The sequence below is a fragment of the Colletotrichum godetiae genome (assembly GCF_030913485.1).
Source record: "Colletotrichum godetiae strain CBS 193.32 chromosome Unknown BDP55scaffold_5, whole genome shotgun sequence".
Lineage (NCBI taxonomy): Eukaryota > Fungi > Ascomycota > Sordariomycetes > Glomerellales > Glomerellaceae > Colletotrichum > Colletotrichum godetiae.
Genome location: NW_026851253.1, coordinates 149388 through 169848, shown reverse-complemented (window position 1 = coordinate 169848; position 20461 = coordinate 149388). Strand labels below are relative to the sequence as shown.

The 20461-nt window shown below is 55.2% G+C and overlaps 7 protein-coding genes across 7 annotated transcripts; 3 read left to right on the top strand and 4 right to left on the bottom strand.

Moving 5' to 3' along the window:
* Positions 1-2153: 2153 nt before the first annotated feature.
* On the top strand, positions 2154-4741 carry BDP55DRAFT_690507 (PH domain-containing protein; the record flags this gene model as incomplete). The annotated part of the gene is made up of 2 exons (XM_060576868.1): positions 2154-2291; positions 2363-4741. 2 exons carry the CDS (start codon positions 2154-2156, stop codon positions 4739-4741), a joined length of 2517 nt encoding a protein of 838 aa, XP_060434340.1.
* A 292-nt stretch (positions 4742-5033) lies between these two features.
* Positions 5034-5575, top strand: BDP55DRAFT_647975 (uncharacterized protein). The gene has a single exon (XM_060573821.1). The coding sequence runs from the start codon at positions 5171-5173 to the stop codon at positions 5444-5446; it is 276 nt and encodes a 91-aa protein (XP_060434339.1). The 5' UTR covers positions 5034-5170; the 3' UTR covers positions 5447-5575.
* Positions 5576-6581: 1006 nt separating this feature from the next.
* On the bottom strand, positions 6582-7768 carry BDP55DRAFT_647973 (superoxide dismutase). The gene is made up of 2 exons (XM_060573820.1): positions 7416-7768; positions 6582-7289 (listed from the first exon to the last, which is right to left on the bottom strand). Exons 1-2 carry the CDS (start codon positions 7636-7638, stop codon positions 6667-6669), a joined length of 846 nt encoding a protein of 281 aa, XP_060434338.1. The 5' UTR covers positions 7639-7768; the 3' UTR covers positions 6582-6666.
* Positions 7769-9306: 1538 nt separating this feature from the next.
* Positions 9307-10509, bottom strand: BDP55DRAFT_543629 (uncharacterized protein; the record flags this gene model as incomplete). The annotated part of the gene is made up of 1 exon (XM_060568422.1): positions 9307-10509. The coding sequence occupies one exon, from the start codon at positions 10507-10509 to the stop codon at positions 9307-9309; it is 1203 nt and encodes a 400-aa protein (XP_060434337.1).
* A 2597-nt stretch (positions 10510-13106) lies between these two features.
* On the top strand, positions 13107-14249 carry BDP55DRAFT_690504 (mitochondrial carrier domain-containing protein; the record flags this gene model as incomplete). The annotated part of the gene is made up of 3 exons (XM_060576867.1): positions 13107-13139; positions 13242-13294; positions 13370-14249. The coding sequence occupies 3 exons, from the start codon at positions 13107-13109 to the stop codon at positions 14247-14249; spliced, it is 966 nt and encodes a 321-aa protein (XP_060434336.1).
* A 1525-nt stretch (positions 14250-15774) lies between these two features.
* On the bottom strand, positions 15775-17273 carry BDP55DRAFT_690503 (inosine-uridine preferring nucleoside hydrolase; the record flags this gene model as incomplete). The annotated part of the gene is made up of 4 exons (XM_060576866.1): positions 15775-16147; positions 16245-16901; positions 16976-17061; positions 17208-17273. The coding sequence occupies 4 exons, from the start codon at positions 17271-17273 to the stop codon at positions 15775-15777; spliced, it is 1182 nt and encodes a 393-aa protein (XP_060434335.1).
* A 1205-nt stretch (positions 17274-18478) lies between these two features.
* Positions 18479-20115, bottom strand: BDP55DRAFT_690502 (uncharacterized protein; the record flags this gene model as incomplete). Its single annotated transcript, XM_060576865.1, has 2 exons — positions 18479-19922; positions 19973-20115. 2 exons carry the CDS (start codon positions 20113-20115, stop codon positions 18479-18481), a joined length of 1587 nt encoding a protein of 528 aa, XP_060434334.1.
* Between the last annotated feature and the right edge of the window lie 346 nt (positions 20116-20461).

The following is a 20461-nucleotide window of genomic DNA, read 5'->3' as shown; positions in this document are numbered from 1 at the left end:
GACGACTCTTTAAAAAAAAAAAAAAAAAAAAAGGTGTGAAAGGAGACATTGAGGTGAGGTGAGGTGAGATGAGAGACGTATCTGTACGGATACATAGTACAGAGAGAGAGAGGATGGCGAGGTCTCATCCCGGCGGATGTGTGCCACTGCCATACATACGCAGCACTGGCAGCACACACCCCGGTTCCCCTCTTTCCGTTTACCTTAGTCTCCTGCCTTTCCCTTTCTTGCGTCCACGCCGTTGACGGCCGGCGCCCGGGGGGGTGGCGTCGTTGATAGGTCCCCACTTATTCAGACGACAAGCGAACAACGAGTGGCCCGCCAGAGTAGACAAGAGACGGGCGCTTAACCGCCGCCGTAGCGGCAAACCGGGGTGCCATCGTAAGTAAGTATGTATCCTGTAATCCCGATTTTCTGGCCAATGGCGTATTAGCGTTCCCTAAAATAACGTCCCACGACATTGTTTCTTGTTGATTTATGGCCAATGGGAAGCTCCAGCGCCGTCTTTTTGCTTTCGTTAGCCGTCGGCTGCCGCTGCTATGCTATGCACGAGCTTCTTTTCCCGTCCCCCCCCCCAGCCAATCACGAATAGACTTTTCCCGACCTTTGCGCCGTCCTAGACCCTCATTCCACCCACTTCACACATCCTCACAGACGAGGTTCGTTGCTGAGCAGGTACTGACTACTACGCTTTCCCCACGCCGGTTCGACTTTTTGACTACCTTACCCGCCGTACGAGTACAGCTTCCGCCCGCTGCTGCTGCTGCTGCTGCTGCTGTGCTGCCCTGTGCCTGGCCAGTTGCCTATGCTGGGGAGGGGAAACGGACGGAGTACCTACCTACATGCCGCGTCCTGTCCTGCGTGGTGCTTCGCTGCAAGTGCAAAGTGCTTGCTGCCGGTTGTGCACCGCTATCCACATGGATGGCTGCCCGGCTACACACCCCCTTTGGCCGGGGAACCACCAGCCTTTCGAAGCGTTCCCTCTCTCTCTCTCTCTCTCTCTCTCTCTCTCTCTCTCTCTCTGTACGGAGTACCTACCTATGCCTCTCTCTCTCTCCCGTCTTCACCCTAACAACTGTCGACGCCGGGATCGTCGCCTGGGACCTCGTTGTTCAGGGTTCAATGAATGGTCCATGGGCTGGGCCTTTGCCCGCTCGGCCACACACACACACACACACACAGACAGGTACACGCAAGCGCACTCTACTACCTCTGTCGTCTCTCCAACCCAGAACCCAGCACCCAGAACCTAGATACCTAAACCTGCCCACACACCACTCGGGCTATTATTATACACTCGACTGGTTTGTTCAGAGTGCCACCATCGGCGCCGTGTGCAAGTGCCACGGGTCGAATCACACCAGAACCAGCATGCATATTGGGGACGAGGACATGGCATGGGTGATGGGATACCTAGCTGTGCGTGCTTCTGCCTCTGCTGCTGCTGCTGCGTATGTGCTGTGATCCGACTTTCTCTCAACCACCATGCTTCCCTCCTCCTCAACACCCCCCCTAGTCTTTCGCATCCCTACACTGCTCCGCCGTGCATGGACACACTAGACATACATAACTCGCGGTAGGCGCCCGCCTTGTACCGGATCCCCTCCTTCTTCTCTTTTGCGACCCGTTACATACCAAACGAGCATATTCGGCTCTGCTGGACCTCATATCCCCTTTTTTTCCTTTAGGCATCTCCTTTTCGCTGGTCTCGTTTCCTAGCCCCGAGGTGTATTCAACCCCTCATAGCTTGCACTGCGTGCCGCTATCCCCCCAAAGTATTCACAGGCTTCATAGAACAGAGTGCTGCCGGCAACGGCTTCTCCCTCTCCCCTCGATTTTCCAGCTTTACAGGGAAAAAGCAAAGAGAAAAGGGTATCAAATCCCCCACGGAGGAGGCTGTCCTGCGCTGTAGACTGCAAGTCAGATATAGCCAGTCCACGCCCTCTTGAACATTCCTCCACCCCACTTTCCGTATCTGGGAATAACCACTTACACACAAATACAAAATGGTAAGATGAGAAAGACAATCAGAATGAGGTTCGCGACGCTGCGTGTGGCTATTATTGAGGCTGACTTTGCGCCGCTAGAACTACACACAAGAATATGACAGAGGCGAACGTCGCCTGCGCCATGAGATGCGCGAAAAGGCTCCCATGCGCGACACATTCTTTGGCATTAAAGCCGAGCCGCAAAGGCCAACGTCAGTGGCGACCGAGTTCATGGACATGGAATGGGACGACGACGTGCTCAGCGAGTTTGAAGACAACTCTCCAAGGATCAGTGTCAACTCTGTAAGTTATCTGTCGGAAACGCAGTGGCCTGGCGAGAACGGCTACAGCTAACGTATGTCGGCGCAAAAAAGTCTGGCGGCCAGCCAAGTATCACAACACTCTCATCCTACGATGAGGTGCAGACGCCAAGGTCGAGTCAAGGGCGGATGATGTACGCGACGGAGATGATGGAATCACCAAACAAGAACACTGAGGGTCCTTCCGGCCCGCACCTGTTCCGCGCTTCCACCGCCAGCTACTTTGACGAGGCCATTCTGACGCTGTCCCCGGTGACACCCAAGACGGCGCGGCCTTTTGACGAGCCCTTTAGACACATCAGACCGCAGCAGCCGCCGGTGCCCCTATCCAGACACCAGAGCGGTCCTTTTCAATTCACGTACGAAGAGTTCGAGTCGAGGGAGCTCGTCTCATGGACGCCAGAGATGGTTGCGCAGTCGATGCTCAATGCTGGCATTGAGCTCTCGGTCGCCGGCCGTTTCGTCGAGAACGACATCAACGGACCCATCCTAATCACGTTGAAGTTTGAGGACCTGAAGGAATTGGACATTCCCTCATTCGGCATGAGGACGCGCGTGTGGAACCAGATCCAGGTCTTGCGCGACAGCAGACCCAGCTCGCCCCGCGCCCCGACGCCGATCCAGGACGAGCCGAGCCGCGAAGTCAAGAAGGAGACCCGCGAGGTCCGGGCGGCGGAGAGGCAGCAGGTGGACGACTGCGGTATGAAGAGGAGCAAGAGCAGCAGGAGGCGACCCAAGAAGCCGTCGCACGACGACATCATCACCCCCATGGAGTCCGTGTCCATCGTCGGCATCGAGCAGGTCGTCCCCAAGCCGCATCAGTGCCCCAAGGGCGAGAACTGTTCAAAGTGGAGGAAACAGCAGCGCCTCATCGAGGCCTTCAAGAAGGAGCACCCCTTTGTCGACCTCGAGACGGAACAGGTCGTCATCACCGGGAACCCGGGCAACCCGCACACGGCCAGGGCCCTCGACCCTACGCAGATCCTCAGGCCCGTCTCGGACGCCGTCCCGTCCGTGGTGGCTTCCTCCGATGTGCTGGGACCCGGTAACGCAACTCCGCTGCAGTATCTCCAGGAGGCTGCTCTCCGCAACGTCGTTGCGAGAGATCCTCAGGATAATGTGCGCCAGTTCCTCGACTTCCAGAAGCATGAGGATACCACGGTACCCCCGACACCCCCCTTCGAGATGGGCTTCCCCTCCATGAAGGCCCAGCCCGAACGCCTCCGTCACCTCCCGAAGCTCTCCATCCCCGGCGCGCAAGCTCCCCGCGCAAGCCCTCTGCGCGCCTCCACGGTCCCTCCCCCTTCCTCCCACCCGGAGCCTCTCCCGACACCTCCCTACCAGCAGCAGCCGCAAGGCTTCGTCCCCTACCACATGGACCGGGCCGAGGCCATGTCCCCGGACCTACAGAGCCCCGTCAACAACCCCTACCGCTTCGGCACCCCATTCTCCGAGATGGACGTCCCCGTCACCGCCGTGCCGATGGACCGCATCGCCCGCGATGTCTCCCAGTCCGTCCCACCCGAGATGAACTACCGCGCCGGCATCACCAAGCAGCAACAGCAGCCACCGCCCCTTTCCCGCACTCAATCCCGCTCCTCCGCCCGCCGCCCCTCGTTCCCCGTCCTCCCAGCCCTCAACGAGAACACCGCGACCCCCATCGCCCGCACATCCCCCAGACACACCTCCCCACGCACCTCCGTCCGCCCTCAACCCCTCCAGACACAGCACCACCAACAACAACCTCTCCAAGCCCCGCCCCGCGTAAACTACCCTTGGTCCCCCATCGAGCGCACAACCCCCTTCGAGCAAGCCATCCCCCCAATCTCCCACCTCGCCGCCGCTCTCCCCGTCAAACAAGCCGCCTCGGCAGCCCAGCAGGACGGCGTAACCTTCCAAGGCCCCATGAAGAAGCGCAAGACCAAGATGCTCCGCCACGAGTGGAACGACACCTTCTGCACCCTCAAAGGCACCCGCCTCGCCGTCCACAAGGACGCAAAGACAGTCGACCGCACGCTCGAGTACGTCAACGTAGACGACTACGCCATCGCGTGCTCCAGCCTCGCCTCGCAGAGCAAGCTCACCGCCGCCTTCAAGGCCGTGCAGTTCTCCTCCTCGCACAGCCGTGAGAAGAGCGACCCCGTCGCGGCGTTTAGCTTCCAGCTCATCCCCCAGGATAAAGATAAAGAGTCCGCGGGCGCGAAGCTGAGGAAGCGCGGGAGCGCGCTGCATGGTTTTGGCCCGAAGCACGGGCACTCTTCGAGTTCGGGGTCGATCCCCGCCGAGGGCGCGAATGGCACGGGCAAGACGCATCATTTTGCCGTCAAGAGCCGCGATGATAGGATCGATTGGATGCGGGAGCTGATGCTTGCCAAGGCGCTGAAGCAGAAGGGGGATGGGTTCGAGGTCAGTGTTAATGGTAACATGATCTAGCCTCCTCCTCCACCCCGTCATGAAAACCGCTCTCAACAAGCCGAAGCAAAAAAGAGAAGAAGAAAAGCACCAAACATCTGATAATGACTTGCGGTTTTGCTTTACGTCTTGTTTTCCCCTCTGCTTTTCCATCTTCACTTCAAAGCCAGCAAGCGAGCAACATTGCCTCGGGGGGCTCTTTTTTCTTATGATTTTCTTATAAAGGGATCGTCATTGGTTCACTCTTTGCCCCCTTTTTTCTGAATTTCTTTGACAAGGTCGAGCTCTTCGGGTCCTCCGAGAACCTTGACCGTCTCTCTCTCTCTCTCTCTCTCTCTCTCTCTCTCTCTCTCTCGTCTCTTTTTCTCTTGCATAAGTCATCTGGATAGCGGCATTTGTTACATCCTTGAAATCAGATTCTCCCTCCCCCCTTTACCTGACGCCGGGTATATGACTTTCCTCCCTTTTTTTTATCTTATTACAACAGGGGGGGAGGGAAAGGATAGGAAACCGGGGATTTTTGTTATGAGGTTCTTTACTGAACATAATTATCTTTCTATCTCTGTATCTCATTTCTTTCATGCAAACCGAAAAAAAAAGGAACACACCAAAAAAGACATAACACGTACGGAAACGAAGTGGAACGAAAAAACACTCCTTTGGAACTTTTTTTCAATATATACTACTCTGGGAGGGATTACCATGATACCTAAGTTTCCTTTTTAGCTTATTCGAGAAAGTCTAGTTGCAAAATGAAAAAATAGGGGGCCTGAATAGGAGCCGACTCACCCTTTTGGTGAGCACGTTCCAGGATCTCGGTTTATGAAAATGAAAATCACTCCTTGTTCTTCTGAATATGCTCACTTGTGAGAACATGTCTTTTGTGATGTATTTGAAAAAAAAATAGAAAAGAAAAAACCCCACTTTCAGTTTTGCCAACATAGACAGAAGAGTCAAGCGAGGTGGCGAGGCGAGACGAAGGGCTGGACAAAGAGAAAGTCCTTTTCTGCCGAGTGAGAAGATTTTGTTGCGGTTACGGCATTTGCTCTACAGATATCCTTTTCCGAGTCCAACGCTAGTCTTGAGGCATGGCGAAGAGGGTTAGTCATTCGATATCTGCGTGTGTCTTGCCTCCTTTTCACCGGGGAGAATGGTGTCCCCTTTTGAAACTTTGAAATAGAAAATGAGCTCACCTGTTTCGTGCTCCCATCCCAACCCCCCCCCCGGCGTGAGATAACAACGTTTGCATAAAGATGCAGTCAGCTAAGGGCACTCTCTGGAGGGTAGGGCGAGGAAGCCGCGATACCCAAGTCCTCCCTCTTCCTCCTTTCCTGTTACCTGGCGAATTATGTCAATGTGGGAAATATACCAGAAAGTGACATAGAGAGACGGTCGCAGGGTGACAGGGTGATACTCCATAAACAGTCATCATCCATCCAACATTCAATTCGAAGCTATCCAATTCGTTCATGGCAGCTTTATTTCCTTGTGCATGTGACTCGAGTACTTTGCAGAGTAGTGATGCCATCATTGTTTGCGGGGGTAAGGACAAGAAGTCCAAGTAGTACAGGAATGGTACATGTTATTTCTGCAACACAAAACCCTCATCTTCTGTATATGCAGCGGTTTTTCTATTCTTACAGCTTCCTCTTCGCTTTTTGATAATTCCTACATGTAACCCGCCAAACCGCCCAAGCTACTATCCACACACAGAGGTTTTGCTGGGGTCGGAAGGAGAGACTCTCTCCTGCTGATGATGGACGAGGGTCTCTCAACCGCTTCTTGCTCCCCAGCAGGTATCTGGTTCAGGCTTTGCTGTGAGGGAACTGTTACCCGCGTAGCAACCGTCCCCCCCCCCCCCTAACCAAGCCTTACTTCACCAACCTCTCAGGACCATCCCCCTCCCCACGAAGTCACATTTGCCGCCCCCCCTTTCTTGGCTTCGTTTACCGCATGAACTGTGGCCGGGAAGGAATGTCCGCCGCAGTGTTGACAGCCTCCCAGTCAATAACCTCCCACCACGCCTCAGCAAACGCCTTCTTGCCACCGCGACCGCCGACACCGAGCCCGTAATCGCGGATCCATGTGTGCTCCCACGTGTTGAGGCACAAAAGCGGCACAGCATCAAGCGCGCCGGGCGGCTTCGTACCAGGTCTCTGCGCCGCGGCGCTGCGCTGGAAGTAGTTCTTGGCGGAGCCGCCCAGACCGACGGTGTTCATGTCGGTGCTCTGGAGGCGCCAGTGGGCGCCCGGGTAGGGGGAGCCCGCGAGGTAGGTCGTCAGGACGCGGTAGTCTTGGTGGCCTGCCTTGACGAGCCAGACGAAGCCCGGGCCGAACATGGAGGAGGCGGTGAGGATCATTTCGCGGCGGAGGGTGTCGATGGAGGAGAAGGAGTGGGAGAGCTCTGCGGCGAGGGACTCTGGCATGGGTTTCGGGTTCGGGGTGATGTTTTTGAAGAAGAAGTGGGTGTTGTGCGCCATGGAGGCGTTGTTGAAGACGGGGGCTTGGGAGGGGTCTTGGGCGGAGGCGAGGAGGATTTGTTTGACGTCGCGTTGTTCGAGGTCGGTGCCTGTTTGTTGGTTGGGAGTTTAGTATTGGCTCTATCTCTGGTATAGTGTATGCGAGTTATACGGTTCGAGATTGTCGTGCGACGGTAAAGTCAGGAGAAGGGGGGGGGTGACAGGTATAGACTGACCTGCAATCAAGGCATTGAGCTTGTCAAGAATAAGCGTCATGTATTGGTTCCACGCCATATCGTAGCCGTCGGCCGACAGCAGGCCCGGGACGCCGTCCTTGAAGTCGTGAGAGAGCTGGGGCACGTAGTGTATCGAGCGCTGCTGGAGAGGTCTGGCCGGTGCTGCTCTGGCGGCGGCGGCGATGCCCGCGCCGATGCGCGGTAACCTTAATCGTGAGAACATTGTTGTGGTATATGTGTGTATTGGGTTCCTCAATGCGCCGGTGGATTTAGAGGAGGAGGTCGTTCGGGGTGGGCGTGGTAGGGAGGTTTCGCCGACGAAGGGGGAAAGCAAGCTGTAGACCGGGAGCTTCGACGATGATGAACTTTTTTTTGGGACGGCTGTTCCCGCGTGTCCAATTGGCGCGTTTGGTTGTGGCCTTATGATTGAGGCGTGAAGACGTTCCGAAGCTTTTGTGGGGTTGTTTTCGGGGTGGGTCAATCGGTACGGGTGGGCAGTTGGTGATGGCTTCAACTTACAAGATGCAACTTCCAACTTGCACCGCATAACGACTGATGGGGACCATCTTCTGAAGAATGCAAAACACACAAGGCAACCCTGTGATGAATTTCCCTTGTGACTGACCGGATTGGGAGATTCGGCGACCAGTCCCAGCCCAGGCCCCTCACGGATGGTTCGGTTCGAAGCCGTAAAAACACCAACATCAACTGCAACCCAATCTTCAACCAACATCGCCACTCATCATTCCACTCGTCCTTCCAACCATGGAGTACCATTCTCTCACGACCAACATTCGAGAAAGAAATGCAAACCGTAGAAAACCTAACCGCCGACCTCAGCGCGTACGGCATAAACCCGGGTTCCCACCCATTGCGGCCGCATAACCGCCGGCGCGCCCGCTCGTCTTACACACACCTCACCCATCCCTCATAAAAAAAATTAAAAAAAAAAGACTAGGCGCTTACACAGTACTGAGAACCGATGAGGCAAACAAGGCCTTGAGTCTTGACCTGGACCATGCTTCTGCGTTCTGCGTGAAGGTGGCGCTGCGCGCATTACGGGTATCCTCTAGCCCATGATCATCGACCAACAGTTGTCACCTTACTATGGGGTGCTCCTAACGGACTAATGTCAAGAGACTGACAATTGACTTCATCTGCTACCAGCGAAGAGAGAAATATCCATGTCAAAGATCCTCATTATCAAGAGTGTACGAACTTAGTACTGCCCGCACCAGACTTTCCCCCATTCGTTCGTTGCTATAGATCAGACGATCGAGACTACCTAGGGAGGTGGGCGATATGGTTGGACAGCCATCGGCTCATTTCAACCCCCCTTCCCCATCTCAGACCGAGGCATGGTGGAAGGTTCACAACAGTTGGGGACCGGCCAGATAGACGACTACCTCGACGCAAATACTTTCACACCTGCATCATGCGGGAATACGCCCTTACAACAGTTGATTCCGTGCCATCTGTAACTAACCATACAACCTCCGTCTTCTTGTGGTCTCTACTCGGTCACCAAACTTAAGATTGGCACGTTGTTGGACAACGTCATGTTCCCCGACTTGTACTGGACTATCAGCAGCCCCGGGGTTCGCCCATCACACTACGGGAATTGTTGAGCATTTCTTTGCTATATGCCACCATATTCCCCGAGACTGGCTATTTCTTTTTATCACCACTTGTTCTTGCTTTCATTTGATACGGTTTCTTCAAGTCGTATGAGTTCAATTCTCAATATTCAAAGGTATGGCCATGGATAAACGCCCCGGTACATGCAACCCAACCCTATGCCGAATAACAGCCTGATCCCGCGGAAATCCCCACGGAGCACCACCGAGGAGGAGAAACTTCATATACACGAAAAGGCCACCTGCCTCGCGATTCAAACCTCGTCGTCTTCAATCATGCCGAGGACGTCCAACTCCGTCTTCACCAAACGCTCAAACTCTTCCCTGTCGATACCGGACGAACGAGCCAGCAGGAAGAGACTGCGAATGCTCCTCGACACGTGCTGCTTCACGCCAAACTCATTCTGGTCCTGCTTGCCCACACTCTCCTCGAGTTTTTCGACCAAGCGGCTACCGTTGCTGCTAGCGCTCGAAGCCGGACGCGGATGAAGGAGCACAGCAGCCCTGTCTTCGTCAATCTGGCTGTGAATCGAGGGTGACCGCGGGGGTTCAGCCAATGTCCAGGATCCGTTTGTCTCGTTAAGACCCCGGTCCGAGTCATTTTGGCTGACAACAGCGCCCAGTCCCAGGGGCGGGGCAGTTTCGAAGCCCTCGACCTCCTCGTCGGGATCGTGGCCGTCCATTGCCGGTTGCACTGAATCATATTGCGCATAGTACGCATCCTCCGCCGAGTCGGTTCGGAACTGGCCCAGCTGCGACGGCTGTGGTACGTGCGGCGCGGGGGAACGCTTGACTGCGGGGGACTCATTTGCTGGCGTGCGAGCAGGAGTTGCGTCGTACCTGTCCCAGTATCCATCATCCTCGTCGTCATCCGCCTCGGCGGCGTCGTTGTACGCGGAGCTAGCTGGTGCTCTCGACGTCTTTGTCGCCGCCTGTGACTTTTGGTCTGCATAGGCCTTTTCGGCCTCGGCGATGGTCGAATAACCGCCAAAAGTCCCAAAGGGTGCCGCCTTGTCGGTGACGCTAACCTCGCCGATTCTCCAGCCGTCGCCGCCGCCATCCTTATCGCCGACGCAGTAGACTAGTTGGAAGGTCAACTCGAGCTCCTCGAGGGCAACAAAGGCCTGCAAGGTCTCGAGATCGAGCCGCCTGTACCTCGTCCTTGCGTCGTATTCCCAGTCTACCTCGACCTCGCCAGATACGGGATGCGGCTCTAGCCTGCCGCTTTGGACAATCTCTGCCAGGCGGGCCGCCTTGTCCGTGTCGTATGCGAGGAGACGGAGCCATGGCTCGGTGCTGGCCTCTGAAAGAAGTTGGACTCGTTGCCTTAAGATGGGGCTGAGAAGAGGCAAGACGCCGATGGCGGGCTGTTTGGAGATGCTTGCCGGCACGAGAGCAGGTAGTAACGGGGCTAACAGGCCGCCGATGTTGGGCATTGGTGTGGTGGTTGAAGTCATGGTTGTGGTTGTGATACAGGTAAGGGTACGATTTGTAAAAAAATATCGCTCCCTCGCGGCCTCTCCTTGCCGGGCGGGGATGTAAGATATTTGAGGAAGCAAGATGCCACTGGCCTACTTGGAGCGACTGTGGTGGTTGGTAGTGTGTGTATGTGTTGGCGGCACTCGTGACAGTAGGTATCACATGCAGCAGCGCTACTTGGTGTCTTGGTGTTCAGTTCAGCCTAACTCGGAAATCTCTGCCTGTGAAATTGGGTCTGGACAGAGTGATAGGTAAGTGTTGTAAGGTGTGAGGTATGTGTGTGAGTGTATACAGTAGAGTAAGAGAGGCGATCGTAGAAAGGAAAAGAGGGAAAGTCGCGATTATTATGAGGAGCAAGTGTGAGAGGCGAGAGAGCGAGAGACAGAGAGAGAGAGAGAGAGACGACAAAGTCTATGGCCTCCTCCGTCGAGTTACGCAGAGTCGGCGGCCCCACGCTCGATGGCTCCGTGGCTGCTCCCCCCCCTCTCCCGTCCCAGATCCCAAGGAGCCAAAAGTCCAGATCCACCTGGAAAAGGCTGGTGTCGACCTCCCCGGGTGACGGATAGTGAGTTCGGTCGGGGGGCTGACCCCACAGTTGAGGGGAGGCAAGGGCGGGCAAGTCGCCAAGGCAGGCGGTTCTGGCCAATGCGGAGGCACATTGGAGCAGGTCAAAGGCTGCTGCGACTCCGCCCAGGGCAGTCGTTTCGGACGGAGGGAAGTCGACCACTGACGCTTCCCCCAATGCTACATGACTACTTCCCTGTACTCCGTACTGTCTTCCGTACTTGTCCAGGTGTCCTTGACAATAGGCGAACTGGCCAATGACACGCTGCTGAGGTCTCTTGCACGTGTCAAGACTCCAAGTCTTTCTTGGTAGCCATATCCGTACCTACCTTTAATTAGTAGTAACTACCTACCGTGTGGAAAGGCAATGGGATTTCCGGCTCCAACTTCCGTGTGTCCTTGCCTTCTCATCCACGTCTCGTCTCATTTCGGCATGGCTTGTTTGGGGCTGCTGCTACCTAGTCTCACGGTCGTTTTTTTCTTCTGTTCCGTCTCTCGTTGCCGGCCCTGTCTCTGTTTCTCTCTCCTCCCAAAATACAAAATACCTACCCAGTGGGAAATATCCGGTATCGGTACCTTATTTCTCATTCTCGCGGCTTTCCCGGCGCCTCGAAACAGGAGTTGCCGAGCATTGATGAGACAAAGACATTTGTCAGGACTGCCTTCCACATGGCATTTACTCTGTCACCACATTGCCATACCGTTGTTTGTTCCAGACTTCTTCCTCAATTGTCTCTGTCATCAACATCACTGAGGCGTACCCGTACACACTTCTGTACCTCTGCAACAATCCCTGATTGAGGCGCTCTTCCTGTACTTTCTTCTTCTTCTGCTCTACCTTACAGTATCCTCTGTAATCGTCAAAGTGTTACCTTATCAGTGCAAGTCACGAGGGCTCATATAACGTCGTCACAAGACAGCACGTCTGAGAACTCGAGATATGTCACTGCATTCCTTCTCCCGCAGGCAAGTCTCGCAGCGAGTTCCGTGAGATAGCCAAGCCCCCCTCTCGTCTCTTCTTTCTTCTTCACTTGTTCGATCCTAGGTATGTCATGTTGAAATTGATCTCGCATTTGCATATTGCATCTGTCCGTGGTTCTTCCATCGCCGCTCGCTCTCTAAGACTCTCGCCCGCTCTGTTCCGTCCGCACGGGTGAAGGGGACCAGACCCTGCGTGGCTATGCTGCCACGGCTGGCTAAGCTGCTTTGGGTGACTTGTTCATCCATCTAACAAAGACTCAATGCGAGGAAGGTCCCCCTGCTGCAGCTTGCAGTTTGCAGTCACGCCCACAGTGGAGCCAGGCCGCAGTAAACATCTCCCGAGCTGCAGTGGGAGATCTAAGAAGGTCCCGTCCTTGACAGCCCGCTATCGTCAAAATTGCGTCATACTGCTTGGGGTTTCCTAGCAATTCGGGGTCGGTTCCATTCAGTCAAGGTTCCTTAGCTGGGGGGGTGTTTGCGCGCGATAAGGCCAACCAAACTTACCTGCCCGGTCCTTAACTTACACTAGTGAGGTACTCAGAGCTGTCTATCTTACGTACTAACAAAAAATTCCACACGCGACCAAACCCAACATCTACGGAAATTCCAGAACAACAGCGACCGTCAGCGAACAGACGTTAGAAGATTTGTTCAGTTTCCTCACGACCCCCGAAGAAAACCACCAATTCTCAAACACGCTCTCCATCAATTGAGACCCCTCAGCCTCATTGCGGAAGCCTCAATTCCTGCTGTTTTAGCTTCCCGTCATCGCCACGCAGAGAAACGAATCACGACGGACGCCTCCCCGTGCCATCTCGGATCGCGCCGCTTGGACAACCACCCACAGACGATCCCAACCATCTGACCTTGAAAAACCTCGCACACCCGGGCCCGAAGCCCACTCGTCCATCACCGAAAGCAAGAGGCAAGCGAGCAGCCGTCTGTCCGCTTTGCTCGTCTCTCTCTGTCATCCATTCCTACCGCACCTTAGAGTTTCCGCGCCAGGTCCCACGAGGACACTACCGGATGCATGTCGCCCAGCGGCGAACGCCTCAAGGATGAGGTAAGGCTAGACCCAGACCTTCCCATGCCTGACGTGACGGCCTCTCCGGCCTGTCAACAACCCAAAGTCACGTCACGATGCTGACACACTGTTCGCGCCCAGGGCTCCCGCCTGCAGGTTGTAACGGCCGGCGCCACCGCCGGCCTGTTTGCTCGGTAAGGCAAACCCAATGGTTGAGGCTTAGTGATTCACGCTGACTATCGCCGCCTTCTTCGCGATGGCGCAAACAGCTTTGTCATTGCCCCCCTCGATGTCGTCAAGATCCGCCTGCAGCTGCAGACGCACTCGCTCTCCGACCCTCTGTCGATCCGATCAGCCAGGGGCGGGCCCGTGTACAAGGGCACCCTGAATACCATGAGGCACATCATCGCCAACGAGGGCATCACCGGCCTGTGGAAGGGTAACGTCCCCGCCGAGATGATGTACGTGTGCTACTCGGCCGTTCAATTCACGACGTATCGCACGACGGCGCAGTTCCTCAAAGCAGCTTTTGACAACCGCCTGCCAAACGCTGCCGAGTCCTTCCTCGCCGGAGCCGCTGCCGGCGCGGCCGCCACGACAGCCACATACCCCCTCGACCTCCTACGGACCCGATTCGCGGCGCAGGGTAACGACCGGGTGTACACGAGCCTCCGGCGCGCGGTGGCGGATATCTATCGGGACGAGGGCCCGCGCGGCTTCTTCCGCGGCCTCGGACCCGGCGTGGCGCAGATTGTCCCATATATGGGCATCTTCTTCGCTCTGTACGAGGGCCTGCGGCTGCCGCTGGGTGATCTGCACCTGCCGTGGGGCGGCGGCGACGCCACGGCCGGCGTCGTGGCCAGCGTGCTGTCCAAGACGGCCGTCTTCCCGCTCGACCTGGTGCGGAAGCGCATTCAGGTCCAGGGGCCGACGAGGTCGCGGTACGTGCACAAGAACATTCCCGAGTACCCCGGCGCTGTGCGCGGTTTGCGCATCATTTTTGCGAAAGAGGGAATTCGCGGGTTGTATCGTGGTCTCATGGTGAGTCTTATCAAGGCTGCGCCTGGCAGCGCGATCACGGTGTGGACGTATGAGAGAGTTTTGAGGATGTTGCAGAGACTTGATGGTTCTGATGACCAGCGGTTCTGAATTCACTCTAGACGGATGAGAAAGAGAGAAAAGTAGAGAGCAAAAGTTGAGCGTGGGCTAGAAAAATGATACCCCTTGTTAGAGAACGGGAATGGGATATAGAGTTCCCCTGTACAACATTATGAAGGTCATGGAATACCCTTCACATATAGATAAGACGTAATACATGAAAGGTGCATCTGTTGTATCACAAGAGAAGCTGGAGCCGTCGGGATCAGTAATTGTGAAGCTCTCCGGTCCGTCCAGCTGGCTATTAACGAGCCATTGCTTTGGTTTGCTAGATTCCTATTGAAACACGTAAAATACCTTATCCTGGGGGAATGTTCACAGGCCAATCCAACTGTCGTGGTGCCATCGCCGGCAGACCACAAAGTTGCCACAGACTCTGCGATCGTTCGCTGTGCCGGATGATCTTGACTGTGTTTCTTCTCGAGGTAGACATGATCTCCATCCTCGAAATTAACTCGCCTTTGTGTAGTTCAACGTAGCCTACCGCCGCTAGTCGCCGGTTCTCGTTGCGGTGTAACGGAATACTCCCCCAGTCTCCGACGGGAGACGGAGAGAGACGTGGGAGTTATGAAACTTGGAGTAGATGATGGTGAGATGAGATTGGTGAAGGTCGACGACCTTGCTCATCACTTTGCCTCAAGAAGAATCTACCTGGAGACGGTTGCTCAAATAAATGGACGAAGGCCTTGTGTGGGTGTCGTCGATGTGCTTACATTCCGTAGAACTCAAGTACCTTGAATACTCAGGTTAATCAGATGACGGAAGGATCAGTCTCTTCTTGCAAACACGAAAATACTGTCACCGTTTCTGCCTGGATGGTGCTGCTAGATGTCGGAGCTGCTTTCATCGTTCAAGGTTTTCTACTATTGAATCGCTATTTTATGACGGGGGTAAGCGGCCTTGGTTGGTAAAGCAAAGTCGCATGACGGCTGGAGTAGGATGACAGTCCTTATGAAGGGTCTCCAGTTTCGTAGTCCAATCGTGGCGGCGAAAGAATGCCATTGGCGTTTCTCGTTTCGTACATTAAGGAGGTAGGGGATTGTGCTGAATGGCAGGTAGCCTACTTTACTAAGTTGCTCAGAGAGTCGATGATTTTACGAATCCCATGAATCGCTCATGGATGGAGGGCTCTCTTATTCAACGGAAGAAGTGTTTCCTTAAAGACATCACCATAACGCCTCTTGAGACTCGTAGTAGGTAGGCTCTTCGCCAAAAAGAAAGAAAAGAAAAGGTCTGCGAGGGGACTCGAAGTCAAGACCTTCAAAAAGAACAAGCCACCGGGGGTCAAGCTGCTGGCGCGGAGGTCGGGAGTGAGCAGTCCCAACTGTTACGCCAACAGGTCTCCGCATCCGATGGTGACAATTCGAGCGAATAATGGACCTATAGACCATAGCAGGTGACTGACTGTATGAATACTCACGTCTATGGATACCAAAAAAAATGTATATTCAACCCACCAAGCAGGAGCATCAACACAACCCCAGTTTCCCTCAAGCATCCTCATTCCCTACCTACTTCACTTCTCCAACGTCCCACCCTCCTTCAACCCGCCCACCTCACCCGCATTAACCCGATCCGCCCTCTCCGTACACTCCTCAATCACCCTCCAGAACATGGGAATATCCAGCCCGCGCGGTATCCTCACGCCCTCGCTCCCCGGCGGCAGGGCTTTAGCGATGGTCCGCCCCAGCTGCGACTTGCCGCTCTTGGCTTCTTCGAGGTCGCCCTCCGCGACGACGGTGAGATCGAAGCGCTCGTGGTACTTTACGCAGTTGCCCTTTTTGGCATCGTAGTCGTGAAAGGGGATCTCGTGCCGCGTGCCCGTCAGCACGGCGGCTACGGCGAGGGGGTCGTGGAGGGGGGGTCCGGCTGTGATGCCGAAGACGTCGCTTTTGTCCATCTGGGTTAGCAAAACTCTCGTGACATTTATGTCAGGACAGAGGGAGGAGAAGGAGTGTAAGTGAAGTGTATGTGTGTACAACATACCTATACGTCTTGGCGAAGAACATGAGCAGCTCAACCAACATCTGCCTCAACGTCGTCTTTCCCTTGCCCGTCTTCTCCCCGCCGTGCGTCCCGTACAGAAGCGCATCCCGCACCTCCTCGGTAGCAAGAACCTGATGCGACAGATCCAACGGCACAAGCGTCGTCTTGGCCGCGAGCGCCTTGTTATGAAACACGGCAGCCGCGGCCTCGGGGTCGATGATGATATTGAACTCGGCCCACGGCGTCCAGTTGCCCACGCGCGGCACGCCGTCCACGACACCCAGGACGATGTCGGTGAAGCCGTCGCCGATGGCGCCGCCCATGATGCTTAACCCCTTGAGGTGGGAGACCAGGTCCGGGTACTTTGCGAACAGCTCGGCAACGTTGGTGAGGGAGCCCGTGGCGACGAGCCAGGCTGTTCCGGCGGGCTGGGCGGAGAGGGCGGCGGCCATGGCGTCGATGGCCGGGACGGAGCGGTTTGCGTCCTTGGCGGGTTGGGGGAGGAGGTCGGTGCCGTCTAGGCCGGATTCGCCGTGGATGTCGGTGGCGGCTTGCATGGGCGGGCGGGACATTGGCTTTGCGGCGCCGACGTGGACGGGGATGTCATTGTGTTTGCCGATTGCTGTGAGGATTGAGGTGGCGTTGTTTGTGGTTTTCCTTGGGGATGTTTGGTTAGTACTAATTTTTTTTGTGATTATGAGATGTGTAAGAGATGGTCGATGTTCACTCACTCGAGGGGGGCGTTTCCGAAGACGGTTGAGAGGCCCAGCAGCTTTATTGTTGGGTGGTAGGCTGCTAGGAGGATGGCAAAGGTGTCCTGTGAGATTGATTAGTACTGGGCTGAAGGTATTCGGTGATCACTCGCTGGTGTATGCGCAATATTTCACTAATATCTGAGTGAGGCAGCGCAACCTCACATGGACAGGATGAGTGACACATCATGAGTTCAGGACAGTAACTCACATCATGGCCGGGATCACAATCCAGCCAGACCGGCACCGGTGTTTCGGGCAAATCGAGATCAACCATGGTGGCTCAGGTAAACGGGTTGTTGAGGATAACAGATATATGTGTGGAATTTGTGGCTTATCACGACAATCAGTGAAACCGCACAAAACAATGATGAAAACGATAGTCTGTACGGATACGTTGGGTTTGGTGTTCCCTCGGCAAGGTGAACAGACCACGGACGTTGTCACCGGTGCCGTGGGGTTGCGCTTTTACTTTACAAGCCCGTGTGTGGTGCCCACTTTCGGTGGATAAGACCAAACCAAACGAGCACGGGGTGGTGGAATGGAGTAGAATAGTGTACCGAGTAAGGCAAGGTAAGGTATTCTGGGGCTCCAAGGATGGGGGCGGGGGAGCCGGCCGGTCTGCAGCGGGTTTGCGGACTACGGAATTGTTTAGTGACGAGTTGACAGGCACAGAGAGGAAACAAGAGGTCAATTTTAGGTAATGACATGGACTCTTCCACACAGCGTTGGGCCAATCCCGTCGAGGCTATGATGTCTGCTCTGTTTCGGTTCCCTCACCTTGGCCATTGATCTCGCTGGTAAGGAGTCATGGGGGACAAGGAAAGCTTTCGGGCAACCTAAGTTCTTGGATGAATCCTGCACAGCATACACTCCACCAGGCCTTTTTACCTCACAGGCTCACAGGTCCAAATAACCCTTGGGGGCGGGCAGGCAAGCACCGTGGGCGGAGTCGGGCGGTCTTCTGATAAGTGAGGCGGTGCCCTCCGAGCGCCGCTGCAACGACTGGACCTGCGCCCGTTTCGGAAGGTCAAGCAGATACACACGGCATCCACACCTCAACGAATAACTTCCCGTGCTTGCCGGGTCGCTGGGAAGCAAGAGCTTCGCTGAGTCATCGTGAATCCTGACTCTGTCTCGACGTCGTGTTTTGATTTATTTGGAGGACCAGGTGTTTCCAGGATGATTCGCCATTGAAAACACGCCACACATAGTCCAATCTTGCGCCAGCCGTCTGCCGGCAATTCAAGATCGAGCAATGTCGTACAGAAACTAAATGTTGTCGCTATGTAAAATGGTGAACTTGTCAATTCGAAGGTAAACGCGCTCTAGTTTGGGCGCGTGAAGGGTATCATTTCGATTCTTGTAAAGACGATGGCTGTATACGTTTGTCCAGGATGCTCCAGGAAACAAACCGGCAGACCCTCTGCGAGGCAACAGCTCCAACCTAAGACAAGCCATTGGAAGAAAATCAAGGCTGGCTCATTTGCCGGCAGCCTTTCGCTGCTCCATCACTCTCAACACATCAGCCGCATTGTTGGCGTCACCCTTCCTCTTCTTAGGGCCTCTCTTTCTCTTGCTCTTGCCGCCTTGACCGTCATCATCGTCTCCTTCGTTGCCCCATTCCGAAAGCTTGACCGGCGCATCATCAAAGTCTGCCTCGTCTTCGAACCTGCTGGTGCCGAAGCCCATATCCATGTCCTCGGCATCTCGGTCGACGCTCTGCAGCATCCTCTTGTGGCGCTCCCGACGAGCCTTGGCTTCCTCGTCGTCGTCGTCGTCCGCTTCTCCCTCTGGACCTGTGTTCGCCGCCTTGAGCTGGGCGGCCCTCTTGAAAGCAGCCTGTATCGCCGGGTCAGACATGGAGGGTCCTTGCAGGGTCTGCGAAGATATAAGGTCTGTCTTAGAGTCCTTGAAGTAATTGCGCGCTTGTGCCGGGCGCGGCGGTGGTGGCATCGCCATTGTGTCGGCACTGCGCTCGTTCTTGGTCTCCTTTTCGTCCTTGACCTCGCCCTCGCTTTCCTCATCAGAACTGTCGTCCATTCCAGCTAGCGGGTCATAGTCGTCTCCTGCATCGGCAAAGATGTCGTCATCGTCGTCTTCTTCAACTTCTTGCTGTTGCTTTTGGTAAAATTCGGGCACTTCCATACCCAACGGCTTGGCATCCTTGTCCGGGATGAACTCTTTGCGCATCTCCTCTTCGACCCCTGGCTGCAATTTGCGGACCTTCCTCTTCTCGTGACCATCTTCGTCGATGATGATTAAGACTTCGCGGCCCTTGCTATCCCGTTCGATGCGGCTTCCGGCCTGTTGCTTAGCGCCGATCTTCTTGAATTTGCTGTTCAGGGCGGCCTCTTGCTGGGCCTTGGCAGCCTCTCTCGCAGCCTTCATCTCGGCCAGGATCTGGTCGCGGGTTCTCTTCTTTCCAGGTGCAAGGGTCACAGGCGCAAGTTGGCCCTTCTTCTTCACTTTTTCCTTTTCGACAGCCTGCACTTCTGTTGACTCCAGCTCATCGAACGCATCGTCGACTTCCTCTTCCGGGGGTGCTTCCTCTTCTTCTGCGTCGTCCTTCTTGTCCCCATAAACGTCTTCGCCCTGTCGTATTCTTTTCAGAAGCTTGAAGTCCAATCCCTTGATTAGATGCGTGCTCGAAAGGTCACCTCCGGCGATTTCGCTGCTGAGCTTCTCGAACGTCGCTTGGTCAATCTCCTCGTTCTTCAGTGCTTCCTCAAGCGCCTTTATCCTTTTTGCGCGGTCATCTTCGTCGTCATCGGTTCGGTCTCGTGCTCGATCGACATAGCCTTCTGCAAGTCTTGAACCTTTCGGGGCTGATGTGCGAAATTTCTTCTGGGGCTGTCCTGCTTGATTCCTCTCCGCAAGTTGACGCGCAAACTCGTTCCGGCTATGACCAACTCCAACGGAACGTCTAATACAGAGTCAGTCGGTGATCCATCAACAGTTGAGACGGCAACATACGGAGTCATGGGGATGCTGGATCGCTGTCGGGATCCCAACGCGCTGCCGCCTGGTGTTGCGCTGCCTTTGGTTGAGGCATTGCTCGGCGACGCGGCCTTACCGGAGTCAGCACCCAAAAGCTTTCGGAACTGTTGATTATTCATGCTCGCTATTTCTCGCAAGATTGGGAGCAGAAAACCTAGACTCAACAGCCGCGACTGGGCTCAGGTAAGGTATCTAGAGAGACGTCGTCGGCGGAAGCTGTCAGTGCTCCCTGAGCAATTGAAGAACTTTGATTAGTCATGCGGATCCTGGGACGTGCAGACTACAGAACGCGACGGACCCACCCACTTAACGCGATTGCAGGCATCCACCTCGGCCGGGGCTCCGTCACTTCACCAACTGTCACCACACCCTTCTGTCGATTTACCTTACCTTACATCGAGAGCAACGACTGAACGCCGTGTTCACAACTTTCAAAAATGATCGATTTCAGTCCGCCGGCTATAT